This window comes from Cyprinus carpio, chromosome A23, assembly GCF_018340385.1.
Source record: "Cyprinus carpio isolate SPL01 chromosome A23, ASM1834038v1, whole genome shotgun sequence".
Lineage (NCBI taxonomy): Eukaryota > Metazoa > Chordata > Actinopteri > Cypriniformes > Cyprinidae > Cyprinus > Cyprinus carpio.
Window position 1 is genome coordinate 3347115 of NC_056594.1, and position 26103 is coordinate 3373217.

At 36.9% G+C, this 26103-nt stretch overlaps 1 protein-coding gene across 8 annotated transcripts in view; it reads right to left on the bottom strand.

Moving 5' to 3' along the window:
* The window catches only part of LOC109061808 (histone deacetylase 7-like), an 89102-nt gene that overhangs the window by 34602 nt on the left and 28397 nt on the right, over positions 1–26103 (bottom strand). For 5 of the 8 annotated variants that reach the window (XM_042712627.1, XM_042712626.1, XM_042712630.1 and 2 more), the window contains 2 exons: positions 833–1011; positions 163–250 (listed from right to left, as the gene is read on the bottom strand). In XM_042712627.1, coding sequence (XP_042568561.1) covers positions 163–250; positions 833–1011 — 267 coding nt within the window. The remainder of the gene's footprint in view (positions 1–162; positions 251–832; positions 1012–26103) is intronic. The other 3 variants (XM_042712632.1, XM_042712629.1, XM_042712634.1) reach the window with 1 other exon arrangement.

Sequence of the window (26103 nt, forward strand, 5' to 3'; positions counted from 1 at the left end):
AGAATCTCATTTCTGTCATGCCAATCAAAGTAACGTTAATCTAGCACAATATGTTTGGTGACTAGGCGTCGACATTCTTTTAGACATTCATTCCATATTTGTTAAGTAAGTACATAGTAAGTCTGTGAACAGCAGTTATGTAAGGGTTATTGTGTCACTCACTCTGTTGACTCTTGTCCTTGTTTTTAAGTTGCTGTAGCTGTTTTTTCGCTAGTTCCTGGTCTCGTAGATGCTGCTCCATGTTATAAGGCTACAAAAAGAGGAGTCATCAGTCATAATTGGCTTCTCATGTACATTAAGTGCCTAGTTGTTCATGAATTGTCAAATAGTGTCAGGTATGATTTATATAGACCTTCGTCATTTTCTGTTTTCTGAAAAGGTGCAAGACATCTGTACAAGAGCACATCATTTACAGAGCAACTGTCATATGCATATTAAAAAAGATATAAGCATCTTTGACAGGACTTGCATACACTACTGTTTAAAAGTTTGGGGCCGGTAAGATTTCTTTTTGGCATGCATTTATACGAAACTGAATTTTAATGTCGCTTTTGATACATTTAATGCACCACTGTACACAGGTGTAAAACCAAGGGTTTTTGATAATCATCAGTCAAATAAATGAAGCCTAAGCTTAAAATGGCTAAAATTGAAATGAGCTGTCTGTTAGCAGAAAAGAATCACACTTCCCCATTTTCCGGAGGATCTGGATTACAGGTATTAATGTTGTAAATACTGTTCAGTTCCTTGCACAGACTGATCGTCGTATTGCAGTGGTATGACTCTGTGATGTGGAGATCTGTCTGTGATATTTCACAATGATGAGTGTCACCTGTATGCGCTGCAGCTGCTGCTGGCTGTACTGGGAACAGTGCTGTGGATTGAAGGGGCCGATCAGCAGAGGGGGGTGCAGAGGAGACAGGAAGGCCGTGTCCGAACCTGGACGCACCAGACGCTCACCTACACGCAGGTCCATGGGGGCGGGGCCCGTGGGAGACGACACTGAGTCTTCTGGACAGAGACACAAGGAAATTTAAAGTGATTATTATGAGGCAAGACCTTCAGAAACAGGAGAATAAAAATATGAAACTACACTGCCATTCAAAAAGAATCATTTGGAAATACAGTAAACATTGTGAAATATTATTACAATTTAAAATAGCTGTTTAAATATATTTTAACATGTGATTTATTCCTGTGATCAAAGCTGTATTTTCAGCATCATTACTCCAGTCTTCAGTGTCACATGATCTTCAGAAATCATTCTGATATGATGATTTGCTGCTTAAGAAACACTTCTGATTATCATCAATACTGAAAACATTTATCTGAAGCATTTATCTGATATAGAATCTTTTGTAATATTATACTGTCCCTCTTGGATTTTGCGATTGCTGAATTTATTGCAAAATCAAGCAAACTCGCAGATTTTGGGTTTAGATGTGTCCCGTGACATCATCGCAACGTGCATGCAGTCAAAGAAAGGTTGTTTCTCAGATCCAAAAACTGGTTGAACAGCCTCGTGTTCTCATCATGACCGATGTACAAGAGCTACATTGGATAAATGAACTGAAAGCGCAGACCGTTCATCTGCTCGAGCCGGAGCCGCGGGCTGAACCCGATCAACCGATACCGTTATACACTGCGCTGGGAGATACAGTGTGAAGAAAGCAGTCAAATTCCACACAGAATCAATAACATCTCTGTGAAATCTTGTGAAACGCATTCAGATTCAGCACATAATTCTGTTAAAGCTACAGATATCAGATCAAATACCACTGATGTGGAGACCAGGAAAAACAGTTCAATAAACACAAATCACCACTATTCACCATGGATTTAACAGTAAAACTACAGGAACAACTTGTGGCAGAAATGCTCTAATGTTTTCAAATGATTTTCAGTTCTTCACACAACTTTTCCCACTTCAAAGCTTTAAGTATTACCGAATTTGTAAGATACTTTTACTGTGACGATATTTGTTCATCCTTCATAGGTTGCCCCCATGTAAAAAACTAAAAGTTTGATAATGTAGGAAAGCAAAGACTTATTTAAAAATAAAAAAAAGATATTAAATTACCTCTAGTAGAAAGCTGCAGAGAAGTACTTATATGCCATTTTTTTGTATTTATTAAATTATATTTAGACATTATGAAGGACAGAAAACTTAATTTTATCTGTATCTCAACTACCCAGACAGCACAAGTACATCTGTAAGACGTCTGCTAAAGATCTGGGAATCATCTGCTGTGTACTCTGATAAACTTCTCAGAAGCAGTTTTACATGAATTCTAATAAATGTCTATTTGACATCTGACAGGAAACATCTTAGAGACGTACTGCAGATGAACAAGCACTCTTAAAAATACATCTTGCATATGTAAATGCAGTCATTAATAGACGTCTCTGAGATGTACATGTGTGATTAGGGAGAGTGCTTTACTGTCAGGTGCTGGAGACACCTTCTGTAGAACTTAATGGCACTGGTGCTGGTGTCCTCAAACGCTATTCTGGAGCCCTACAATGTTTTTTGAAGTCAGAAAAGTCCCAACAGTGTTAGAAGAATGTTATCTGTGGTATATTTTCACTGCAAAAAAAAAAACAAAAAAACAAAAGAAAGAAAGAAAGGCTGCAAGTATTGCTGCAAATTTTGATAAAAGCCACAGCAAAATCAGTCATTTTAGGCCGCAAAAAATCAGAAAAAAGTTCCACAAATCCGGGAGGGACTGATTATAAATGTCTTTACTGTCACTTTCTTGTCATTATTTGCATTGTGACATTATTTTTATTTTCACACAAAATTCTCATTACCATAACGAGATATTTTATTTTTTAGTTTTGTATACTTTTTTATATAAGTGTCTTGCGATTTAATATAATTCTCATTACATATTTTTTTGGTATTTATGCTTTTGTGTCATCAATGCAAGCGTGATGATGTGATACAGATACACATATAATAGAATAAATAATAGAATAGAAATTTGGGGTTCACATTGTAAATGATCATAAAAATAATTAATTTTAATATTAATGAAAATTCATCAAAATATCATTATAGTTAGTGAGATTGTAATATCTTCCCCATGTGACAACTAGCCCCAGTCACCCTACATTATTTCGATTGAATAATTCATGCTGCTTAAAGGGCAAGTGATTTCCATTGGTGGAGAAAGTAGAAGAAAGCAGGTGAATATACAGAATGGAGAGAGAGGGAGAGATGTGTGTATCAGTGCCAGCACATGTTCCAGCGTTTCCCTTACGGCACATTCCACAGTGATATAAAGTCGGACTGATTTCCATAACTTTTGCATGCTGCTTTAAGAATATTTGCATGGTACCAGTGACTCAATGGGACGGACTGCATCACCCTCACACAGAGCAGACAGAAAAATCACAAAGCCGCCGTGTGCATGTATGCTGGTGCATATCTGGGCTCTCACAGCACTGATGTCAGTCATGCTGGCTCACTGCCCAGAGCGCTTGACAGATTTCTCATCCGAGGAGTTAAAAGTGCACTTCATCCATAGAGTTTTCAGAATTTCCCAACTTTTTCCCTCTTATTTCCAACAAAGACTCCCAAAAATAGCTGTGTTTCCCACAAGATCTGAAGTGCTTCAGAAACTGTGACTCATGCCCTTTTGATGCCCCAAAGCACACTTACTATTGTATTTCTGTGAATTGTGACTGCTTTGTCACCGTTATTCTGACACAAAAGTCACCCAACAAAAAGGCTTTCTACAGAAGACCAATCAGCAGCGGCGAAAATGACTCATGAATGACTTCAGCCGGTGAGGAACAATATGTACCTCTGAGCTGGTGTGTTATGCAAGAGGAAGAAACGGAAAAACAGAATAAGAAATTAGATCAAAAGAGGCCTAATAATCAGAAATGTTTCTAGAACAGCAAATCAGCATATTAGAATGATTTCTGAAGAATCATGTGACACTGAAGACTGGAGTAATGATGCTTTGCTTCACTGGAATAAATTGGATTTTAAAAAAATGTATATTATTACACTATAGTTATTTTAAATCCAATGTCAAAAAATATGATAAAAGTGAAATAAATATCTATTTTTTTCTGTTTATAATTCATGCACCAAGGTTACCGAGTTGAAGATTTGTTAAAATCTGTTATATTTAAGCCATTGTGGATCCTTTTACGTTTATTTTCAGCTTTTCTACTGCCGGCTGAAAATTCAGCTTTCGCCATAACAGGAATAAATGACATTTCAAGATATTTAAGTGATATTTTTAATAGAAAACTGTTTAAATTGTATAATAGTTCACAATATTCAGTTTTTTATTGTATTATTAATTAAAATAATGCAGCATTGGTGAGTATGAGAGACATCTTCTTCACTATGCATATATTATAAACATTATATATATAAAACATTTATTTTAAATATATTTCTTATATAAAAATATGGCATTTTACTGTTTTTACTTTATTTTTTATCAAAAAATGCAGCCTTGGTGATCATACGTGCATAAGAAATATCAAAAGAGGCGACATGATGGCGGTTGAAGGTTAAGATGAAAAATTACAGGAGAGCGGCTAGAAGCGACCCGCTGGAGTTGTTTACACATCAAAGGATGTCCTGACATGTTCTGACACAGTCCAGGATCTCCTCAGCCCCATTTAAGGATCTTGAAATGGAGAGGAGGAACATCCTGGCACCGCAGCCCTGGATGCCAAACGTGTTTTGGGTTCTTGCTTCCCTGAGCTCTCAACATCCAGCATATTCCCACCCAGACCCAGTGTACACGATCCGCAGCGCTACACTGTATTCCAGGAAATAACACGACTCCCACATTTCTTTTTCCTCAGCATTCCCTTCCTGATAACACAACACGGACTATATTCCGCTCGGGATTATTCCAGCTTTCAGCATTGCATGGCTTTTCCAGAAATGACCTGTTGGTCCAGGCTTGACAGCTTCAGGAAAGGAACTCAAACTCCCAGAGACAAATGAGACAGAATTGAGCAATATGGTGTTTTCCGACCTTTGGAGAGCTACGGATATGAATATTCTTTTAAAAAAGTCCTATACTACTAACGTGGTACTCTTTAGAGTACTTTGCGAATATGAAGCATGGTACTCATTCAGTACCAAATACATCTATAATACCTGTTATGGTAATTTATAGTACAATAAATAAATGCAACATAAATAATTCATGAATAAATGTGTGTGTACTGAGGCAAGCATGTGTGTGTTTATATGCATGCATTATTTTGTACTCCTACTCAGAAAGGGAAACAATAGTTTAACTCTGAGCCAACTCAACAGAAACAGGCCAATGAATACACTAATAAAAGTGACAGACAAGCAGATGTGCAGTGGAATGCACACAGGAATGTGTGTGTGTGTGTGTGTGTGTGTGTGTGTGTGTGTGTGTGTGTGTGTGTGTGTGTGTGACGGGACATCTTCCTTCAAAGCTGTGAGCCTGAGTGTCTGCAGGAAAATATGTTTAAGTATGAATCTGCTTCATTGTGAGTTGGTGAAGATAAGTGTGTGAGACCGACTGCGAACTAAACTGGTTGATGAATGGGAGAAATTACTTATTTTTTTTATTTAATCTTCATGAACAAATACATTATCATTCAAAAGTATGAGGTCAGCAAACTTAAACTTCAAACTTAAACAGCAAACTTTTTTCCTCAAAGAATTCTGAAAAAATTACATCATGGATTCCACAAAACATTAAGCAGCACAGCTGTTTTCAACACTGAAAATAAATTAGTAGCAAATCAGCATATTAGAATGATTTTTGAAGGATGATGTGATGCTGAAGACTGGAGTAATGATGCTGAAAATTCAGATTTATATCACAGCAATAAATTAGATTTTAATGCATATTAAAACAGAAAACAGTTCTTTTAAATTGTAATAATATTTCACAATTTTGCTGTTCTTACTGTATTTTTAATCAAATAAATGCAGCCTTGATGAGCAGAAGAGACATAAATAAGCAATGAAAACTGACCTTAAACTTTTGCACAGTAGTGTATCATAGGAATACCATAGTATTTTATCAAGTATTTTGGAATATTAAAATATTATGGCATTTAAATCTGATGCCAGAGCTGCCAGCACAGTAGATTTTTAGGGGTAATTGCTGAATTTCTTAAATTAAAAGGCATCAAATTTTATCTAATATTGATATTGTTCTCACAGTAAAAAGCAGGTCTTGATCTAATAGTTTATAAAGGAATAAATCACAGACTATGAGCAACAGCAATATAGTAATAATTAGTAACTGTGATACACTAACCTAACTGTATTTTTAGGACAAGGCACCATTTAAACTAGATGCATGTTTTCCTTGAATGATGAAAGACTCTTGCTCACTATTTGACTGCAGTTAATTACTTCCTGTAGCTGCTATTCATTAAGCAGTGAGGAAGAAACGCTGGCATGTCAGAGATAATTTTAGGTTTTTGGTTTACAATATCTCGCTTGTTCATGTAATGCATGCAGAACAGAAAGTGTGAAGGAGTTGTTGACACACTCTTAAAAGGCTCTTCAGCGGTTCAGTTTAGATCACAAATCCCTCTGCTTGCCAAGAGCCATTATTTTGCTGTACAGGGCTCTTGAGTTGAACTTTGAAGATTAAAGACCTTCTTGATGTTACATTATAAGTTCTTCAGTTCGGTGTATTGATGTGGGGTTGTTTTAAACCAAGATTTCATAAAATTCCTTGCTTAAAGCTCTGTGTAGAGCTTAAAATATGTGTTTGCCTTTGCAAAACATGCCACTGCGATGCCGGGCTGTTGTCATGCAGTTGCTAAGGTGTTTAAAGTGCTTCATTCCTATGCTAGGCAGTAGGCTGTGTTTGATACAGCAATACAATGACAGGTGTTTGACGAGTATCAACACAGCTGTTTCAGTATCGATATCTCAGCACGTGCGCAGCAGTTTATTTGAATACAAGAACAGCATTTAAAATGGAATTGAAAAGTGCAAGGTTTCTACAAAAAAAATAATGAATAGAGTATATTATATAGGCTTCAACTAGTTTTAATCTGGCTGCAGAGGAACCCAACCGGGGTTGCCTGATATAAAGAGATGTACAGAGTTTCAAACTTGTGAAATATAGAATTATCTGATAAGTGTGTTACTTATTTTTGTCAACCTGGCAACCCTGTGCTTGCGCTCTCTCTCCGCTGTGGATAAAAGCGCTGGCTTTCTGAAAACACTGCTTAGCTTGCAGTTTAGCGATCTACACTTCGATATTCTATTCTTAGAAAAGTGTTATTCATTAAGTGTTCATTTACAAGAGAGAGCGACACAGAGAGAGATGGTGCATTTAAGAATTGCCTCCGTTTTTGTCGCGTTTCTCTATTAACAATAAAACGGTGGCTCTAATTGCTTCAGAAATTATGTTACCAAGTCTTTGCTGTGAAAGATAATGTAGCTCTTCAGCGGTGAAGCTCTTTTATTGATGAAATTGCGAGACAGCTCTGAGAAGTTTCTGTACTGCTGAATGTCTGTGTGTGCGCTGTGTGATCTGTGTGAGTGACTGAATGTGTGCGCGTGAGCTACAGTGAAGACAGCACATTAGTTAAGAATGCTTCTAATTTTTGTTTTTATTTTTTAAATGTAGATAGTGTGATAATTTGTGTAATGATAACATACCAACAATGCAAGGTGAATTTACTAATATATTAGAATGAGTACATTATCATTTATGGGCTTAAAAACAAGATGCAAACAATCCGAATATTGTACCTGGTGGACAGTGCCCAGTGTTAACATGAAACCTTTTGGCATTATCTATATTGTTAGACTGTGGTACAGTTATGGGGGCTGTTCATAATGCAGAGGTCAACTATCTGCTCTGCCTATAGGTAGAAATGGCCCTATAGTATGCAGTGTTTAATAAACAGCTGTTTTACTAAATTCTGCTAAGGTGAAATTCAGTGCAGTCCTGTATCGTGATATGTATCGTGACTTTGTTGGCAATACACAGCCCTACTAAACAACACACACACACACACACACACACACACACACACACACACACACACACACACACACACACACGGCTTGACGTACAGTCAGCGTGTGTTGAGAGAGTCATTTTAAACTGGTTGTGCTGGTCAGACAGGTCGGGGTGTGAGAGGGCTGGAAGTGGGAGTGTGTTATACACTGGAACTTGTTTTTTTATCTGTTCGACTGATGGTAGTAATGGAAATAAATGTCTCATAGCCACTTCTGTGACCATGCACCTCACCAAAGTTTAAAAATAGTGTCTCATTTAGCTTATATGCACCAGAAATGATGCCAATTATTTTTAAGGACAGACTTAGTTACCTCTCATAGCAACTGCCTGTTGTTATATTCAGATGCTGACTAACTTCAAAACCTCTGTGGATAAAAATAATGCTTACAAGTGCCAGCAAAGTTGATCTCATAATAGAGATGTAATCACACATAATCACAGAATACCGTTATTGCAATACTATATTGCAGCAGTACAATTATAGTAACACTGTCATAAAATCTTTTTGAATTACGTTTTTCAGTAGAAACAGCACCAAGTCATCAGGCACAATTTGATGTGTTCGTTTCCTTCTACATAAATCTTAGTTTCTTTAGAAATCACTCACAACCACAGGAAGTGATGAGTGACAGGATCATTTCTATGTATATCTTTTAGATTTTTGATTTCTGATGAGTCATGCTGGGTAGCCCCGCCCACAGTATCATCTCATTGGTCCAAAATTCCACTACATTTCGACATCAGATCTGTTGTGATTGGTTGTGGTTTTGTCACATTGCAGAGTATTTTCACATACAGGAGTTCCAGTAGCTCAAACTGTAAGTTTGATTTCTGAGAGAATACATGAACTGATGCCAAATGCACACATAGAAACAAACAGCAATAGAAAATCATACATAAAACAATTCTGACATATGTTGTAAGAATTAAGAATGTGTAAAACATTTAATTTCAAAAGAGAATATAATAGTTTACTTTGCTCTACATTAACTAAATATCTTACTGCTCCACCATCAGTGTGTTGTTTCGGCAAGGTATTTGCAGTTAACACGTTAAGTTTAATTTGTATTAAAGTTGCAATGAAATGGAAGTAATGAAATAACTTTTCTTTTGTAACAAGTGAAAAAATCTGATAGAAAAAATGTAGTGTTATGTAGTGTTATTTGGTTCTATCCATTATTTGTTGATGGGACGGAGGCAGTCGGTTGTAGATTTATGTAGACTAACGGCGCGTTACACAACAACAATGTACTAAAAACTGTACGTTTTTTTCTTTGCATTTTTAAGTAGTTTTGCATACAGATGAGAATGCTGTCAAAACAATCCTCGTTCACATGGATCCACAAAAATGACTAAAAACACTATTATTCACGCCAGGCCAGTAGTTGGCGATAGAAACACTACACATAAGCATTCTTCTACAGCGCAGTGAATACAAACAATCAAGATCGCGCAAGTGTCGAGCAGTTTGGACGGGACGTACAATGAGGGCGATTACTACAAGTGACCCTGGACTTATAAAGTGTCAGGAAAATGTTTCAAAAACTTGCACTTTAAAACCAAATTTTGTGTTTTCAGGACCCCAATGCACCATTGTCATTTAAATGACCAGCCAAAACGCATAAAACGTTTTCAGTTTTTAGTTGAAAACAGTGTCCTGTAAACGGCCCGAAAATGATTGGAGAAGTCCAGCATACATCACCAAAGAGAAGTCTGTCCTCAAAGTATTTAAATTAGTAAAACACTGAACATATACATGGAGGAACTGTTCACAATGGGATAATTAGATAGGGTGAAGTTCATGCGACTTTAAAGTCTGTTCACACCAAGAACAATTGCTATATGAGCATCTACATTAATGCACGTTCTGTTTATTATGTTGTCTAGCTGCTACATGCGCCAGCTCTTACAAAGACAGGTAGAATCTGATTGGCTGTATTTGTTTTTATCTTTTATCAGCTTGGAAAAAAAACATTTTAAAGTGATCCCAACTATATAATTTCTCTGAGTCACTATAATGATAGATGAGGCGTGGACTCTCACAGAAATAGAACAATTATTAAAACTTTACTGCTATAGTTATAGGCTAGTTATCATCCATCATTCTTAAAAAAAACTAAACGGTTCGAAAACAAAAGATCTTTAATGAGAAAGAGAAAGAGGAGAGAAAGAAAATGAACGATAGACAGGAAAGTGAGGAGAGGGAACAGGAGGTGGAGGGGGGAAGAGAGATTGAGGGAGATTGTGTTATTTCAGACTGATGATGGGAGAAAACAGCAAGATAAGACATGAACCCATTTCCTTTGAATCGTAAGTCTTAGGGAGGCCCTTTCTAGGGCACTGGTGCATGACTCAGTCACAGACTCTGCTTAATTCACAGACACTACTACAGGGTGTTCACAAATAGTGCCCATTCCTTGCACAGATCTTTCCCAAGCCAAAAGATATTAGGAGAAGAAAGGGAGACAGAGAGAGAGAGGAATGGAGAGAGAGAAGAGAAAGAACAAGGGGAAAAAAAGAGGAAATAAAAAGAAAAAAAAACAGAATAGCTATGATTACAGTAATGGTAATAATGGAAGTGGAGAAAAGGAAATAGAGCACATGATAACAATGTGAATTAAATGTAAATAAGGATAGAAAAAAAATAAAAGCTTGACTGATAGCATTCAAAGAGTTACACACATACACACTGAAAGACAGAAGAAAGAGAAAACACAAAACTGACATACAGTAAGCTAACAGGATATAAACTACAAAAGTTATATAAAAGGACACAAAATGTTCCTCATAATTTTTTCATGATTTATGACAAAGAGGAATCTGTTCTCCTATTCAGGTATTGAAAAATGTGTTCTGTCCAATTAAGTAAAATGTGTTTCTTTGCTACTGTAAGTGAAATTAATAATAAAAAAAAGGTTTAAAATGATTAGAAACCTGTAGTGGCATGAAGAACCTTTAACATCCACAGAACCTTTCCATTCTATGAAAGGTGTTCCATGTTCTTTACATTCTTCAAAGTTTCTCCACACTAAGAAGTGAGTTTCTTTAGGATGGCTTTCTATGGCATCTCTGCAAAAACCCCTTCTGGGACCTTTATCTGTAAGAGCACTGGTGTGAACAGGGCTTCAGCCTGGTTTTAGTGAGGGTGGATTATGTTAGATTGTCAGTCAGTCAGCCCTGCTGATCTTACACCACTTGACCTTCATGAACAAGTCCGGTCCAAGAACGCCAGCTGCACGGGCTGTGCTACGGCCGAGTGTGAGCTACACAACACACACTCTTTCTGCTGCAGAATGGGAAATGAAGAACAATAGAAGGCAAGCTGTCGATGTAAATCTGGGAGACTAGTAAAAAAGCCGGTTTGTGTATTTGCGAGAGAGTGTGCTGTTCTGAAAATAACGCCAGCCAGCAAAACAGGAAGTGCGGAACGAGTGACATCTGCTTGTCCGGGGGTCAAACTCATCGCCCCCTGCCGAGAGATGCTGATGTTAGGCTGCGTAATTGGCATGTAGCTGCACAGCTATTCTGGAGTGCGAGGGAGTGACGTTTCTCTTTTAGCTCTGATCATTTCAATGCCCACTTTTGTTTGTTATGCTCATCTGACAGTAGAGGAGGGGTGAAGTGTGCTATAAAACTTCCTCGGGGCTGGACCGAGTTCAAAAAGAGAGGGATTTTCTCGTGAAGAGTTGGATTCTTGAAGGGTTTGATTTGAAATGGTCCATAAAAGTGAAAGTGGTCATCGTTTGATGTGTAAGCGATGGCTACTTCATCCGTGGCAGCGGTTTTGTGTGGGAACGGGTTGTGCTGTGTGTCTAAAACCTGACTTAAACCTGTAGATAAGAGCTGTCAGAGCATCTGGCACTCCAAAGAGATTGAAAACAAGGCCTGACTGCAGTGTGTTGACGAGTATAACTCCTCACACACTCACAGCTGAGTAATGGGCCTCTACAGATATCTACAAAACCTTCAGGCTGTGTGTTCATTATCTGTGGAGATTAAACACTGAGTGTCCCCACTTTACTATACTGCACTTGCAGCTAACATGGCATTTAAATCTCATTTAAAGGAGTTTTATGGGTTAAAGTAACCTTAGATTACTCAAATACTTATTTAGCTATACGAAAATGCAGGTTAACCAGTAGCCAGTAAATAAAATGACGCGGTAGTAATAATGACTCTTGATTTTCATTTGGTTTTAAAATGTGCAGTAACCAGCGACCACAGCTGTTTAACCAGCCTTGTGAAAATATCTCTCATACTTCATATGCAAGAAAACATATGCTAAGGAAATTGAGTGTTTTTTTATTAAACGGGAGTGTTTGAATAATATATTTCATATTTAAGTATAACGTATATACATTTAAGGTATTTATTAATATTTTAAATTAACCTTAATTTTTATATTTTCAGTTTTCACTTTAATTTTTTAGGCTTAGTAGCTTTGCCATAATAATTTTGTCATATTATATTTTTGATTTGTGTGGTTGTGTGTGTATGATTTCAGTACTTCAACTTATAGTTGCAAAGACAACATTATGAATTGAAGTTTTTGTTTAAGTTTTCATCTATTTTTTTGTTTTATTTCAATTAAAAAAAAAAAAAAAAGTTTAATATTTTAAACATGTTATAATATAGTTTAAGTTTATAATAACAACCCAGCAGGAAGGCAATCATGTTGACCTTTTCCTTACTTTGTAAATGCGTTCCAGACGATTTAACAGCAGAAATAAGATTATATTTTGTGTCTTATTTGAAATGTGAAGTTGTCTGAACTGGGAATACTTTTCTACATGGATGATCTTCTGGTGATCATGCATTAAAGTACGGACAGGCTGTGCTGCCTTTAAAAGATATATTGGGGTGTTTGAGTTACATGCACATGAATCACTAGGCCATTGTTGGCAGCAGAAAATCATAAAGTGTAAAACGAATTGCGACAATGGAAACAACATAAGCGTATCATTGTTATAGACATGATGTTAAAAGTTTCCACTAAAACCAAATTAGTGTACACTTTCATTTTTACCAGACACGCAATGACATTCTTGTTTGTGGAAATTGTCAGTTGGTCACAGATGACAGCTTGAGTATTTAACACAGAATATTCCTTTAATACACTGCCTGAGAAAACATCTTTCCTGTGTCTGTTCTCATGTCATGGCCCTGACCTCCCTGATATTGTCTATATCTCCTCAGATCCTGGAGATGAAAGCTTTCTCCGTGTGTGTGTGTGTGTGTGTGTGTGTGTGTGTGTGTGTGTTTGGAGGTTCAGAGAGAGCTGGGGGGGTATGGGAGTGGGGAGCTGGTCTGAAAACCTGACACTCCTGGGAAAGTAACTCAAGAGGCCCCCGGTCAGCCGCCGATGGAGCAGGAACCTCAGAAAGCTCTCGTCCGAGAGGGCAAACGCATGCCTCGCATGAAATCAGGGTGTGTGTGTGTGTGTGTGTGTGTGTGTGTGTGTGTGTGCTCGCACAATATTTGCCATTAATATCTCAGTTTCTTTTTTTTTTTGCTTTTAGCTGTACTAAAACTTGGCCAGGATTTGAAATGTTAATTCAACCCTATAAGGGATTCAAGGGTAGTTTAGGCATAATGCGGTTCATTTAATAGTCAGCAGAGCAAGTCTTTGTTTCTCCGGGTGGCTCATTTGTTCTGTTCATTGTTTACTGAATTAAGATGCCATTTTAATTTTGTTCTGACATACAGTATGCAAATAAGTTCATTTGATATCCTTTAATTTACACGCACATGTTTGGTAACTGGATGTTATCCGTGAAACTGATTTGCTTAAGGGAGGATCGACTGTCTGTTTATACAGTAGTAACACATAGTAAGTTGCGTTTGAAATGTTTGGATTGCTATGAAAATGCATGTCTGGAATCCAGACTCTCACATAACCTCATCCAGCAATAAATTATTGTTTAACATCAAACCCCAGAGCAAGATTTAGGCAACAAACAACTGTACACATTGGAAGTGTGTGTTCCTGTTATACATAATGTCTGTGTTACTGCTGCAGTAACAGGCCTCCACACTCAAGGGGGCGATAGAGTTACCTTCTAAATGTGTGTGTGATTAAACACAGGGTGTGCTCCTGCAGATATAGATATTCATACAAGCCTGTAACTACAGTTGCAGACGCACAGTTTTCATGGATCATCTTACGCACAGCGGCCCTTAGAAACAGCCATCTATGCATACATATATATGGTAAAAGTTAACAGTTTATGCTAATGTTCACTACAGAGCAACTCTAAAAATGCAGTGCATACTTGTACACTTGCATTGCATTGACTGTGTCACTGTCTATTTCATGAACACAAAGACTGATAGGGCTGGTTGACAATATCAGCTCATTGGTTTTAATTGACGAACCAAGATCTTCACTAAACATTATTTGTAGAGCTCCTGCCAATAAGCTTTGTGCTTTGTTTTTAACATGAAAGCATGACTTTTAACATGAGTATGAAAACCATTGCATTGAAGCCTGTGTGTGTGTGTGTGTGTGTGTGTGTGTGTGTGTGTGTGTGTGTGTGTGTGTGTGTGTGTGTGTGTGTGTGTGTGTGTGTGTGTGTGTGTGTGTGTGTGTGTGTCAGGTGAAAATTAAAGAGTGTGGAACACAGGCTGATGTATAATGCATCCTAAGTATAATATTCCCGCACTGTCCTGACCCAAGTTTCCAAAACCGCTCATGTTCTCTGTCAGATGGCCCCTGAGCACCCCTACTTAAACATTCAACAGCAACACGAGCTTCAAAACACCTCCGTATCTGCCTCTCAGCCATAACCAGAACAATTAACAATCAACACTGAACAATTAATCAATGCAAGTCATTAATATTTACTCAATCACTCACGCCTGAACTACTATCATTAAAAACACTGCATCCCTCTAAACTGAGAGTGAGTGACAAGATATGTTTTAAAAAATTCATTTATTTTTTTTATTTTTTTTTTATGCCACTGCTCGCATGTCATACTTTTAAATGCAAAAATGTGTTCTGTGTGAGCCGGCCCAAAGGCAGCATCCTGATTCCTGTTAATCGATGCTCATTTATTGACTGAACCACATTTACTGCTTATCGACTGATCTAAACCACACTAAATAGCGTTACTCACGTGAGAGATGCAAATCACAATTGATTCCAATAGAACTTGGCGTTAGAATGTTGCTAAGCTAACAATGTGATACTGTAATAAAGAATATAAAGCACAAATATAAGATAAAATAGATGTTTTGTATATTTTGCATTGAATACTGAGTTAAACTTTAAGTATGGGCCTACTTATAATCATCATTTCTCCTTAGTCCTGCTATCTTAGCTTAAGTTACACCCTTGCATTCCAGGGATATTAAAGTTAACTAAGACTAAAACCATTCAAAAAAATGTTACTTGAAACAAAAATGTTAACTGAAATAAAATAAAATAAAATATATAAAAACTGAACTTATTTTATTTCAGCTAGTTTCCAAGGCAACATTTCATTTACAGTAACTTGATGTTCTAAAGTAACTACAACTTAAAATGAAATAATATAAATAAAAATATATAGACATTTAAAAACAACAAAAACTAATTAAAATTACTAATATAAAAATTTAATTCTCGTCACTTCCTGTGTGTACTGTACATTCCTGTCAATTGAAGTCAAAAATGGATAAAAATATACCTTTTAAAATCTAACTAAAAAAAAAAAAAACAAGATATATCAGAAGGTGGCATAATTAAAGAATCATGTCACGTATGTGCCTAAAATGCAGGCTCAATGCTTTGGAACAGAGTTACACTGTTCATAGAGACTTTTAATTAACAAAAATACAAAAGTGTAAAAAATTCAAAGAATCATCTCTGCTTATTTATGAGACCTCATGTGTGCGCTTTAGGGCGGCTGTGACAAGACCCTATATGTACCAGATGTGCCAACCGTGATGATTGAAATGCAAGCGCATTGTTTTAAGACAAGCAAAAAAATGACACAACTGTAAAGAAGCAACTCATGGAATGCAGAACACTCTCATTCTTAAAAATGCATTTGTTTTTCTTTTTCAGCGCTCAGGATTATCTAGTGACTGCATCTCTCTCTTGCTCTCTTTTGAGCTTTCTGTCTGCCTGTCTAATAACTACCCACGCTGCAAGTGCCACAAATAAGTGTGGGAGGCCCCAGAGGCCGACATACAGAACAAGGGGAGGTTTAATCAACAACAGAGGAGACCTCAGCCATTTTAATTAGCCACACACACACACACACACACACTCCGAGAGACTCCCCTGGGCACACTGGCGATAGGGCCTGGATTGTTTGGTTTCCTGTTCGCCTGAGGAAACACTGGTGATTACAGCTCCAGCCATGGCTACCTCAAAAACAATCTGCAGTTTTATATAAATAGCCAGAGGATGGAGTCCGTTTTTGCACTCTTAAGCAACACTTCTCTCTCTTTTTTTGCACTCTTTCTTTCTCTGAACTATAATTAGTCAATAGTGTTGCTCCCCGGTGGTTGCCTTTGGTCAGCAACAACATCCTCTTTCACATATTACCTCTGTATGTGTCTCGCTCTTTCATTCCGGCTCTTTTCTTCTCACACGTTTAACAATGTGTTGGTTTGGAAGTCACGGGTGCTCGAGGCCATCCCATAAACACTGAAACAGTGAGTTGGTGCAGCTAGTTACCATAGAGACCTTTCTGTGTACATGGAAGCCGTGTAAAAGTGTGACAATGAGAGCGAGTGAGGTGTGGGTTACGAGTGCAGAATGTACAAGAGAGGAGACTAAAAGAGTGAGAGAGACTCTTCCTGTTTGCAGACTTAGTCTTTGTTTCCTGTTCGTGACTTCTTGTATGCGGCTATTTTGGTTACTGCCAGTTTCTATTGAGGTAGAAGAGAGCAGTTCATGTTTCAAGGCCCAAATGCTCACAAACATTAGCATAGCTACAGGTTAGCATAGCTAAAACAAAATCTTGCAAGTTCCTCAAGATAGCTCAGCTAGCTCTTTTTGACACACTAAAACGTATTTCACATTTATGGAATTTGGCTCACAGACTACCCAGGTAACAAACTTACAGTAGGTTATAAAAAACGTTGTGAGAACATTGTTTTGAAATGCTGAAACGTCTAGTTTTGTTGTCATAGTTATTTAAATGTTGCAAAAACGTTTCCTACAACATTCTATCAACTTTATTTTCACCTAAAATAGAATGTTATTCGAACGTTTATTTTTAAAGGGATACTCCACCCCAAAATGAAAATTTTGTCATTAATCACTTACCCCCATTTCTTTCCAAACCTGTAAAAGCTTTGTTCGTCTTCGGAACACAATTTAAGATATTTTGGATGAAAACCGGGAGGCTTGAGACGGTCCCATAGACTTCAAAGTAAATAATAGTGTTAAGGTCCAGAAAATGAATGAAAGTCGTCGTCAGAATATTCCATCTGCCAACAGACGTGCAATCTGGGTTATATGAAGCGACGGGAACACTTTTTGTAAGCAAAGAAAACGAAAATAATGACTTTATTCAACAATTCCTTTGTCAACGGTCTCCTCTGTGTCTCTCCATATCACTGTATGCTGCATATGCTCTTCTGTATCATCTGTGTCACAAGGATGCGCTGTTTCTAGGTGTATTTAGCTTTGATTTGAAATAAAACAGCGCATCCTTGTGGTGTGGGTGATACAGAAAAGCATATACAGCATACAGTGATATGGAGAGACACAGAGGAGACCGTTGACAAAGGACGTCTGATGGCAGATGGAGTATTCTGATGACGACTTTCATACTTTCCTTGACCTTGACACTGTTATTTATTTGTCAGTCTATGGAACAGTCACAAGCATCCCGGTTTTCATCCATAATATCTTAAATTGTGTTCCGAAGGCGAACAGAGCTTTTACGGGTTTGGAACGACATGGGGGTAAGTGATTAATGACACAATTTCATTTTGCGGTGGAGTATCCCTTTAATATTCTAAAAACATGTTGTGATTAGAATGTTATTTAAAGGTTACAAAAAAAATGTTTCATCGAGTAGAAATAACACCATAAGGACGTTCTGATAATGTTGTTCTGTGAACATTTTCTCCCAATACATATATCAAATATTAATACATTTATAAGAGCATTCCATAAACAATACTTTATAAATGTTTTGTCTTAATATTTAATTAAACTTAAAAAAAAAAAACGGGGTTAGCTGGGAGGGCAAGCATAGCTAGCTCGGTAAAATAAGTTAGCTATAGCTAGGTACTAGTATGACTAAACATACTTATTAAGCTAAGCTTATAACTTGGCTGCGTGGGCTTTTCAACAAAGCATAACAAGACAAAAGGCCGGGCTATTTCTGTCCGTCTCACATGGCCATCCAGAAAACAAGGTTTTGGACATGTCGCAAAAACCCCATGGTGCGAAGAGTTCACAGACGCTTAATGGCTAACTTAGCCTAGCATCTGATTAGCCCTGAGGGTTTAGACCCAAATCAGGGAGTAGAGATTGAAAAACTATTTAAGCATGAAACCCTTTTCCGTTCATAGTACCCAGCTTTCAAACCTCAGATTACACATGCATGGGTCCAAAAGTCTGAGACCACTAATAAAAATAATGCTTCTGTTTTTCACCATTTCTTATGAAAATGAGATGCTAAATACCAGATTTTCATTGTGGTCTCATCCTTTTGTTATATCTGCTTTGATAGCGCATAGGTGCGTGTCATTCTGTTCATGCTACCCAAGCCAAATTTACAATGTCTCTCATTCCTTGCACCGCATTTGAAGGAAAAGTAAATATACTTTTCAAAGCAGCTATGAGATAAGTTGACACATTTAAACAGGCCTCCCGTTCTCGCTCTCTATTTTACTGTTGCTAAATCGACCTTGTGCAAGACAGGATCTCCAATTTTAGATACATTTGACCGCATTCACATACACCCTCTCGCTCTGTTCTGCGCTCGCTTCTAATCTCCCCATCTGTTTTCCCTTTCTTTATCGTGCTATCTATCACTCCTGTCCTGATATTTCCCATTCCTCCTGCTTACAGAAATCTAATGTGACATGATTTAATCCTTCACAGTCCAAACATATATATATATAAATATATATTTCATGCAGAGGCTTTTTTTTTAAATCAGCAACTCAAATAGCAATTACTATTGATTCCAACATTTTAACATTAACAAGCTAAGATAACAATTTGACACTCTAATAGGAAAACATTCATTAATTAACTATTCAATGTCGATATAAAAGTAATGGGTAACAATTTACAAGAAGGATACATTAGTTGATGTTAGTTAAAGTATTAACTAACATGAACAAACATTGAACAATACATTTATTACAGTGTTTATTAATCTTTGTTAATGTTGGTTAATGAAAATACAGTTGTTCACTGTTAATTCATGTTGATTCACGGTGCATTAACTAATGTTAACAAGCACAACTTTTAATAATGCATTAGTAAAATGTTGAAATTAACATGAACTAAGATTAATTAATAAATGCTGTAGAAGAATTGTTTATTCTTAGTTCATGTTAACTAAAGTAGTTAACTAATTAACCTTATTGTAAAGTGTTATCAAGTAATGTATGAAACATACCCTTGTGAAAAAAAGTGTGCTTAATTGTATTGAATTAGCATTGGTAGTGTATATCAAATCTTTACATTTAAAAAAATCTTTACTTACTGATCTATAATATATTAATGAAATAAGGGACATTTTAATGTACTACTATGTGTTTCAATTTAAATCGTCATGTTTTAGTAATATTTTGTAATACTAAAGTTACAAAATATTTTGTAACTTAATATTTTTAAGTTACACAATATTTTGATGTGTGGACTAACATACTAAAGCATGTTAAGTAATTATTAATTGTAACTGTAGTGTTGTGCAATATTACATTTAATGTAAATATATTTTAAATGTACTACTAAATTTTAGTTAACCATAGTTTATATTCAGCACTTCACTTGAACAATATTTCAAAAGGAACAGAATTATGAAAGTACATATAAAGATGTACTTAAGTTGTTCTTGCAGTATATGTCAAAAAACACTCTTAAGTTCAACTAATTGCATTATTATGCATAATAATAATAATAAGCTATAATACATTTTCATTTAACTGTAAATAACATGCATTTAAGTGTCTGAACGTTAGGTTCACACTTAAGAAAATTCTTTGGAAGTACATTTTTATTATCATTTCTCTTGTTTAAATTAGTTGTATGACCTTTGGGATAGCCTTTATGATGCACATATGTTGTCTGAAAATGCTGTCTATGTACAGACAAAGCTCACTAAATTTTGGAACAGAGTGAGTTTCCTCTATTCAATGACTCTGTAAGTCACTGACTGAAGTATTAAATGGTAAACTGAATATATTTGATGCCAGAGGAAACCGTTTTGCTCTTTCATAGCTCAGGAGAAGTAATGGTTACTGTTTACGTATCGGCTCAGTCTCAGAATCTCTAATACAGAGATTAATTCGCTGTGTTTTCGTCCTGAGTGTTCCTGCAGAACCCACAGCTGTCTGAGCTATTCAGACCCTTTGCTTCCGCGGCAGCTGCTCAAGATGTGCGTCCAGCCAGTGCGCGCCTTTGTGTACACGTGTGTGTGTGTGTGCTATTCTTATATTTATAGCTGGTCGCAAATACTTGAGCATCTGCAGATACACAAGCTGTGTGTATTCCTGATGAGGGGGGTGTGTGCTTCTTATTAAAGCACTTTTTCAGTGTCGAAATTTGTGATTCACTTTCAGCAGCAAAGCAGGTTTCCACTCAATCACAGACAACTTTTAACAATGCCAGTGTGTTATTCTGGGAGAATGGCAAGTCCACGCATAATTTAACTCAGATTAACTCAAACAAATGTGAAACAAAAAAACATTGCATAACCGTAGTATTAAAAGCTGTCTGTTGTTAGTTTGCTGAAGGTGTAAAGGTTTGTGGTTTGAAGGTTTAGACTGGAGAAGTAGTTTTGACAATCGACAGTTCAAAAGAAGATATACAATTTGTCTCAGATTTTCTCCTAAAAGTCCAAAAAAAATAGATAATTGTTGGCGTGCAGTAAGTACTGAGCTATAAAATTAAGATTAATTAAATCAGATTTTTCAGGGGCCAGTGTTGTTATCAAATAAAAATCCTATGTGTGAATTTTAAATAAAGCTCAAATAAAATAACACAAAACTGGCAAAAGCAGGTAAAAAAATTACTACAACTTAAATTAAAATGAAAACTGAAAATATAAATATAAAAGCTAAAAGCTACAAATAAATAATAATAAAAATACTACAATTATATATATATATATATATATATATATATATATATATATATATATATATATATATATATATATTTGAATTTCACTTATATTTCTTTCCCCAAAAACCCACATGCACCATCACACAGCTCTCATTCAAAGCTGAAGATTATTCAAAATCATAAAGACATATATAATCCATATATAATCCATATATATATATATATATATATATATATATATATATATATATATATATATATATATATATATATAAATATATAAATCACAAAAACATAATATATATATATATATATATATACATATACATATATATACATATATACATATATACATATATATATATATATATATATATATATATATTTTTTTTTTTTTTTTTTTTTTTTTTTTTCCTCAGTTCTTACAAAACTATAAGGAAGAATAAGACTGCTGACTTGTTCTTGTTGTAACACAATGTGGCTTCTTATGTAAAGAGTGTTACAACATGACTGAGGAGCTATAAGCAGATTGTGGAGTCATGAGGTCAGCTGATGCAGCTACAAATCATCAGGAGTCTGTGTGTGTGTGTATTTCAGCTAGCTACTGCATTTTATCAGCAAAACGTAACTGTCTTACCAGGTCAATGAGAGGAATGTGTCTGATGTTAGCATGATGGAGGAGAAAGGGCAGGAGGAAAGGAGCTCTGCCTCGGGGTGAGGTCACGTCTGTGAGTGTGTGAGTTGTATGTCCCGCTAATGAACACAATACTACTGCGTGAAACATTCTCTACACAAGTGTGTGAACATAAACCAAGCTTGATTACCTGTCAACATGTTTATAGCTGCCTACATGAATAACACTTCTAGTTATGCTCGATTTCAAATTTGTTGCATCCCAAAATGAGTCTGAACAGATTTACATGTATGTAGGTCAGAAAAATACTCTATGCAACTACATAAACGTGAATGATTGATGCATTGCACGTGTTAGTAACAAACCTCCATACTCTAGTGGGGCGATGCAGTTTCCTTATACCTCAAAACAAATACATGCTTGAAAGGTATTGCAAGTTATTTAAATTTTGATTCAAATATTACAAAAATGCAGCACAAGTGAATGATGCATTCTTGTTGCCACAAGGGGCGCTGTAATGCATAACGTAAAATTACAATAATATTATTTCCATAATACAGTTTACCTGGTCTTTTTAGACTTTATCGTTTAGTGTTGCACAATTTTCCAAAAAAAATAAAAAATGTGTCTTTATAATTTTTCAGGTAAATGAACTTTTCCTTTCGCGTTTTTCTAGTTTACACGGAGATGACAACGGTGCAGTTTTTAAAAACCTGCACTTTGAAACCCGTTTTTAAAAATATGTGTTTTCAGGCCCCCAAAACGCTGTTGTCATGTAAATGAAAGGTCAAAATGCATAAAAAGTTTTCTGTTTTTGGTTTAAAACAGGGCCATGTAAACACCCACTTAAATGTTAAAGACAGTTAAAGGAAACTGTATCGCCCCCTAGAGGATGGAGGTTTGTTACTGCCACAGTAACACTTGCAAAGCATCAATCATTCACATTTGCATAATTACATAGAGCATTTTTCTGACCTATGTAAGTGTGTTCAATGCATTACAACATAATTGAAATGTGGTTCTGTTCTGGGTAAAGTCACAGTGTAAATCATTTTTGAGAGATACAGACATAGATGAGGTTACGTCTACCCACAATTTACTGCACACTCAAAATGGAGCCACTCAACAGTGTTTGAACTCCAACAAAATCTTAAGTGGACGCAAAAATGTACATAATGACACCTCTCCATGCAGATTTCCATCTTTCCCCTGAACCCTTCACTACCTCTTGCACTTCCTCTGCTATCCATTCCCCTTTCCATGGATTCTTTTTATTTAACTGTTCTGGGAAAGCATTCGCCAGGATCACATCTCATACATATTCAGCCTCACGAACTTCTGTCTGAGCCTCCAACAATGAAGGAGGACATTAACATTCCCTGTAACCTCAAATACACACACACACACACACACACACACAAACCGACTCACACTGGCTCAATGAGCTCTTTTTGTCCTGTGCGCTCTAACAAACGAGCACCTTTGTGTCCGAACACTTCCTTGTCTCCAAACATACAGGGGGTCAAACACAACGTTCTGATCCTCACAGACCCTGGTTGAACTTGCTTCTAAAAACAGCAGGCCAGTGTGGGCTGCTCTGGGAAAACAGGATTAGTTCATTCCCAGCGACTCCAGAACGCTGGCTTGAGCCAATACGGTTTATATTGTACTTAATAACCAAAAACGCTTGTATTAATAAATGAATGACTGAATGAATGAATGATGCATTTATATAGCGCTTTATTGTGTATTGCTATACACCCAAAGCACTTTACATCATGTCGGGGGTCTCTCCTCAACCACCACCAGTGTGCAGCATCCTCTTGGATGATGCGACGGCAGCCACAGGACAACGGCGCCAGTGTGCCCACAACACACCAGATACAGGTGGAGAGGAGAGAGAGTCATAGTGCCAGTCGAGTGGTTGGGGATTGTCGAGCTGCCTGGAGATCTTGTGGCAGTGCCAGCATGGAGTCGTAGACCTTGCACTGCATCTGACCCGTGCTCTGCTGCACGCAGTTCATCCAGAGGCCTTCCCAGAAGGTCTGTGCGGTCACAGTGTTGGTGCAAATAAATGCGCACAGATAATGATGTCTCCCAACCAGCCGATGAACGCGAGGCCAGTGGCCAAAATCTGAAGTCCTGCAGATGCCATTATGTTTTTGTAAGTGTGCAAAGTAGCAGACTCTCTTCTTATGACTGCTGAAGATGTTATTTTGTTTAGTTGTTGAGTATAGAAGTTAAGTAAATGGAGAACGTGTCCCATTTCAGATTCTCGTGTTGTATACAACTATATTCAATAGTGGTATAGCTAATCAACTAGTTGGTGCAACTGTTTACTAACCAACCAAGAAACCAAGATTTTTGTTGTTGTTGTAACCATATTGTGCAGTTGAAGTCATATGTTCCACAGCTAGTAGACACAGGCTCAAACCTCAAATAGCTAAACAACTAACTGATTAATTAACTAGTCAGTGCAATTTGCTAATCCTTAAACTGACATTTCTTCCAGTAGCTGTCAAACAGAATAAATGCAAAGGGAGTCAAGTGATCCACAGCGAGTTGACACACAGGCCCAACACATCTAAAAGTGGTTAAACTCATCAATTATTTAACAAGTTGGTGAAACTATTTACTAACCAAAACAACATTTTTTTCTCCTGGCTGTCACCATACAGAACAAGCAAAAATGAAATCATGTGGTGCATGACTAATTGTTTTGATTTGGTCTAAAACATCAAAGCAATTAATCAGTTAGCTAGTCAGTGCAACCCACACTAACCAGCAAACTCAATTTTCTCCCAGCTGTAGCAGTATAGATTGGCTCAGCTTAGGTCACATGGTTCACAACTAGTCAACACATGCTCAAAACATCAAACAGTGGAAGAGCAAATCAATTAGTTAGTTAGCTACTAACCAAGATTTAGAAGTCCTGCTGTCACTACTAAGATAACTGATTTTAATTGTAACCAGTAAACTGAACTTCCTCCAACTATTGCAATCTAGAACAAGCACAACTTAAATCATATGGTCCACAACTAGTCAAGTCTGGCTCAACACATCAAATAGTCATAGAACTACAATTCATTAGTTGACTATTCGGTGTAACAATTTACTAACCAAAAAAATAAGTATTTCTTCCAGCTGCTGCCATATAGAACAAATGCAGCTGGAGTCAAGTGGATTACAGCTAGTTTACACAGGCCCAAAACATCATGTGGTGCATGACTAGTCAATACAAGTCTAAAACAGCAAACTGTGGTATCAGTTAGTTGATTAGTCAGCCCTACAAACCAGAAAACTAAATTTTCCTCTAGCTGTCACAAATTATAGAACAAACAAAAGTTGCACCACACTGTCCGCAACAAGCCAGAACTGGCTCAAAACACAATTTATCACGTGATCCATGACGAATCAACACAAACTCAAAGCACAGGACTAATCGGCTAATCCACTAGTTTGTAAAACCTCTTCTAAGCAGAAATTAACACCAGCAATTGGGCAACAGTATGATCGCCTTCAAATCTTTGATGCTAGACGATGATGCTGATGGTCGATAGATCTGCCACGGTAAGAGATAATTCGCATAGAAGAACTGAGAAGTCACACTCCAAATCAAAGATGTTTCAGAAGGCAGCGCTGTCACATCCTGGATGAATCACAAAGGGCTCAGATTTGAGAAAGCAAACGTAACCTTCCTTACCAAAGCATCACACTGCTTCGGTGTCAGCACCGCGAGCAACAGATGGATTCTGACACAGCTTTTGTCTGGAGTGATATTTGTACATGTTAAGAGTTAACTTGTGCCCTGAAGCTGTTAGTGGCATTTTTTTCCCCCCTCGTCTGAGCGGTGATGACAGCCGCAGCGGTGAAGGAGGCTGGTGTCAGCTGACCCCGCTTTCAGCCAGTAACAGGAAATGTGATCTTTACAGCAGCTCCCTGAAAAACAATCTCGCTATTGTCAGCTTGACTCTCCTGTCCCTCTGCCCCTCACAGGGTGGGGGATGCAAAAAATACCTCACAATGAACATCTTCCCATCATTCCTGTCAGCTAACGCGTAACCATGTCAATTTATGTTGCCCTGCAGGTACATCAATTCCAAAGAACTACAAAAAAAAAAAAAAAAAAAAACAATCCCACCAGTACACAAAAAAATGCAGTTGTTACTTTAATGAGTTAGTTCTATCTTACAATGAAAACA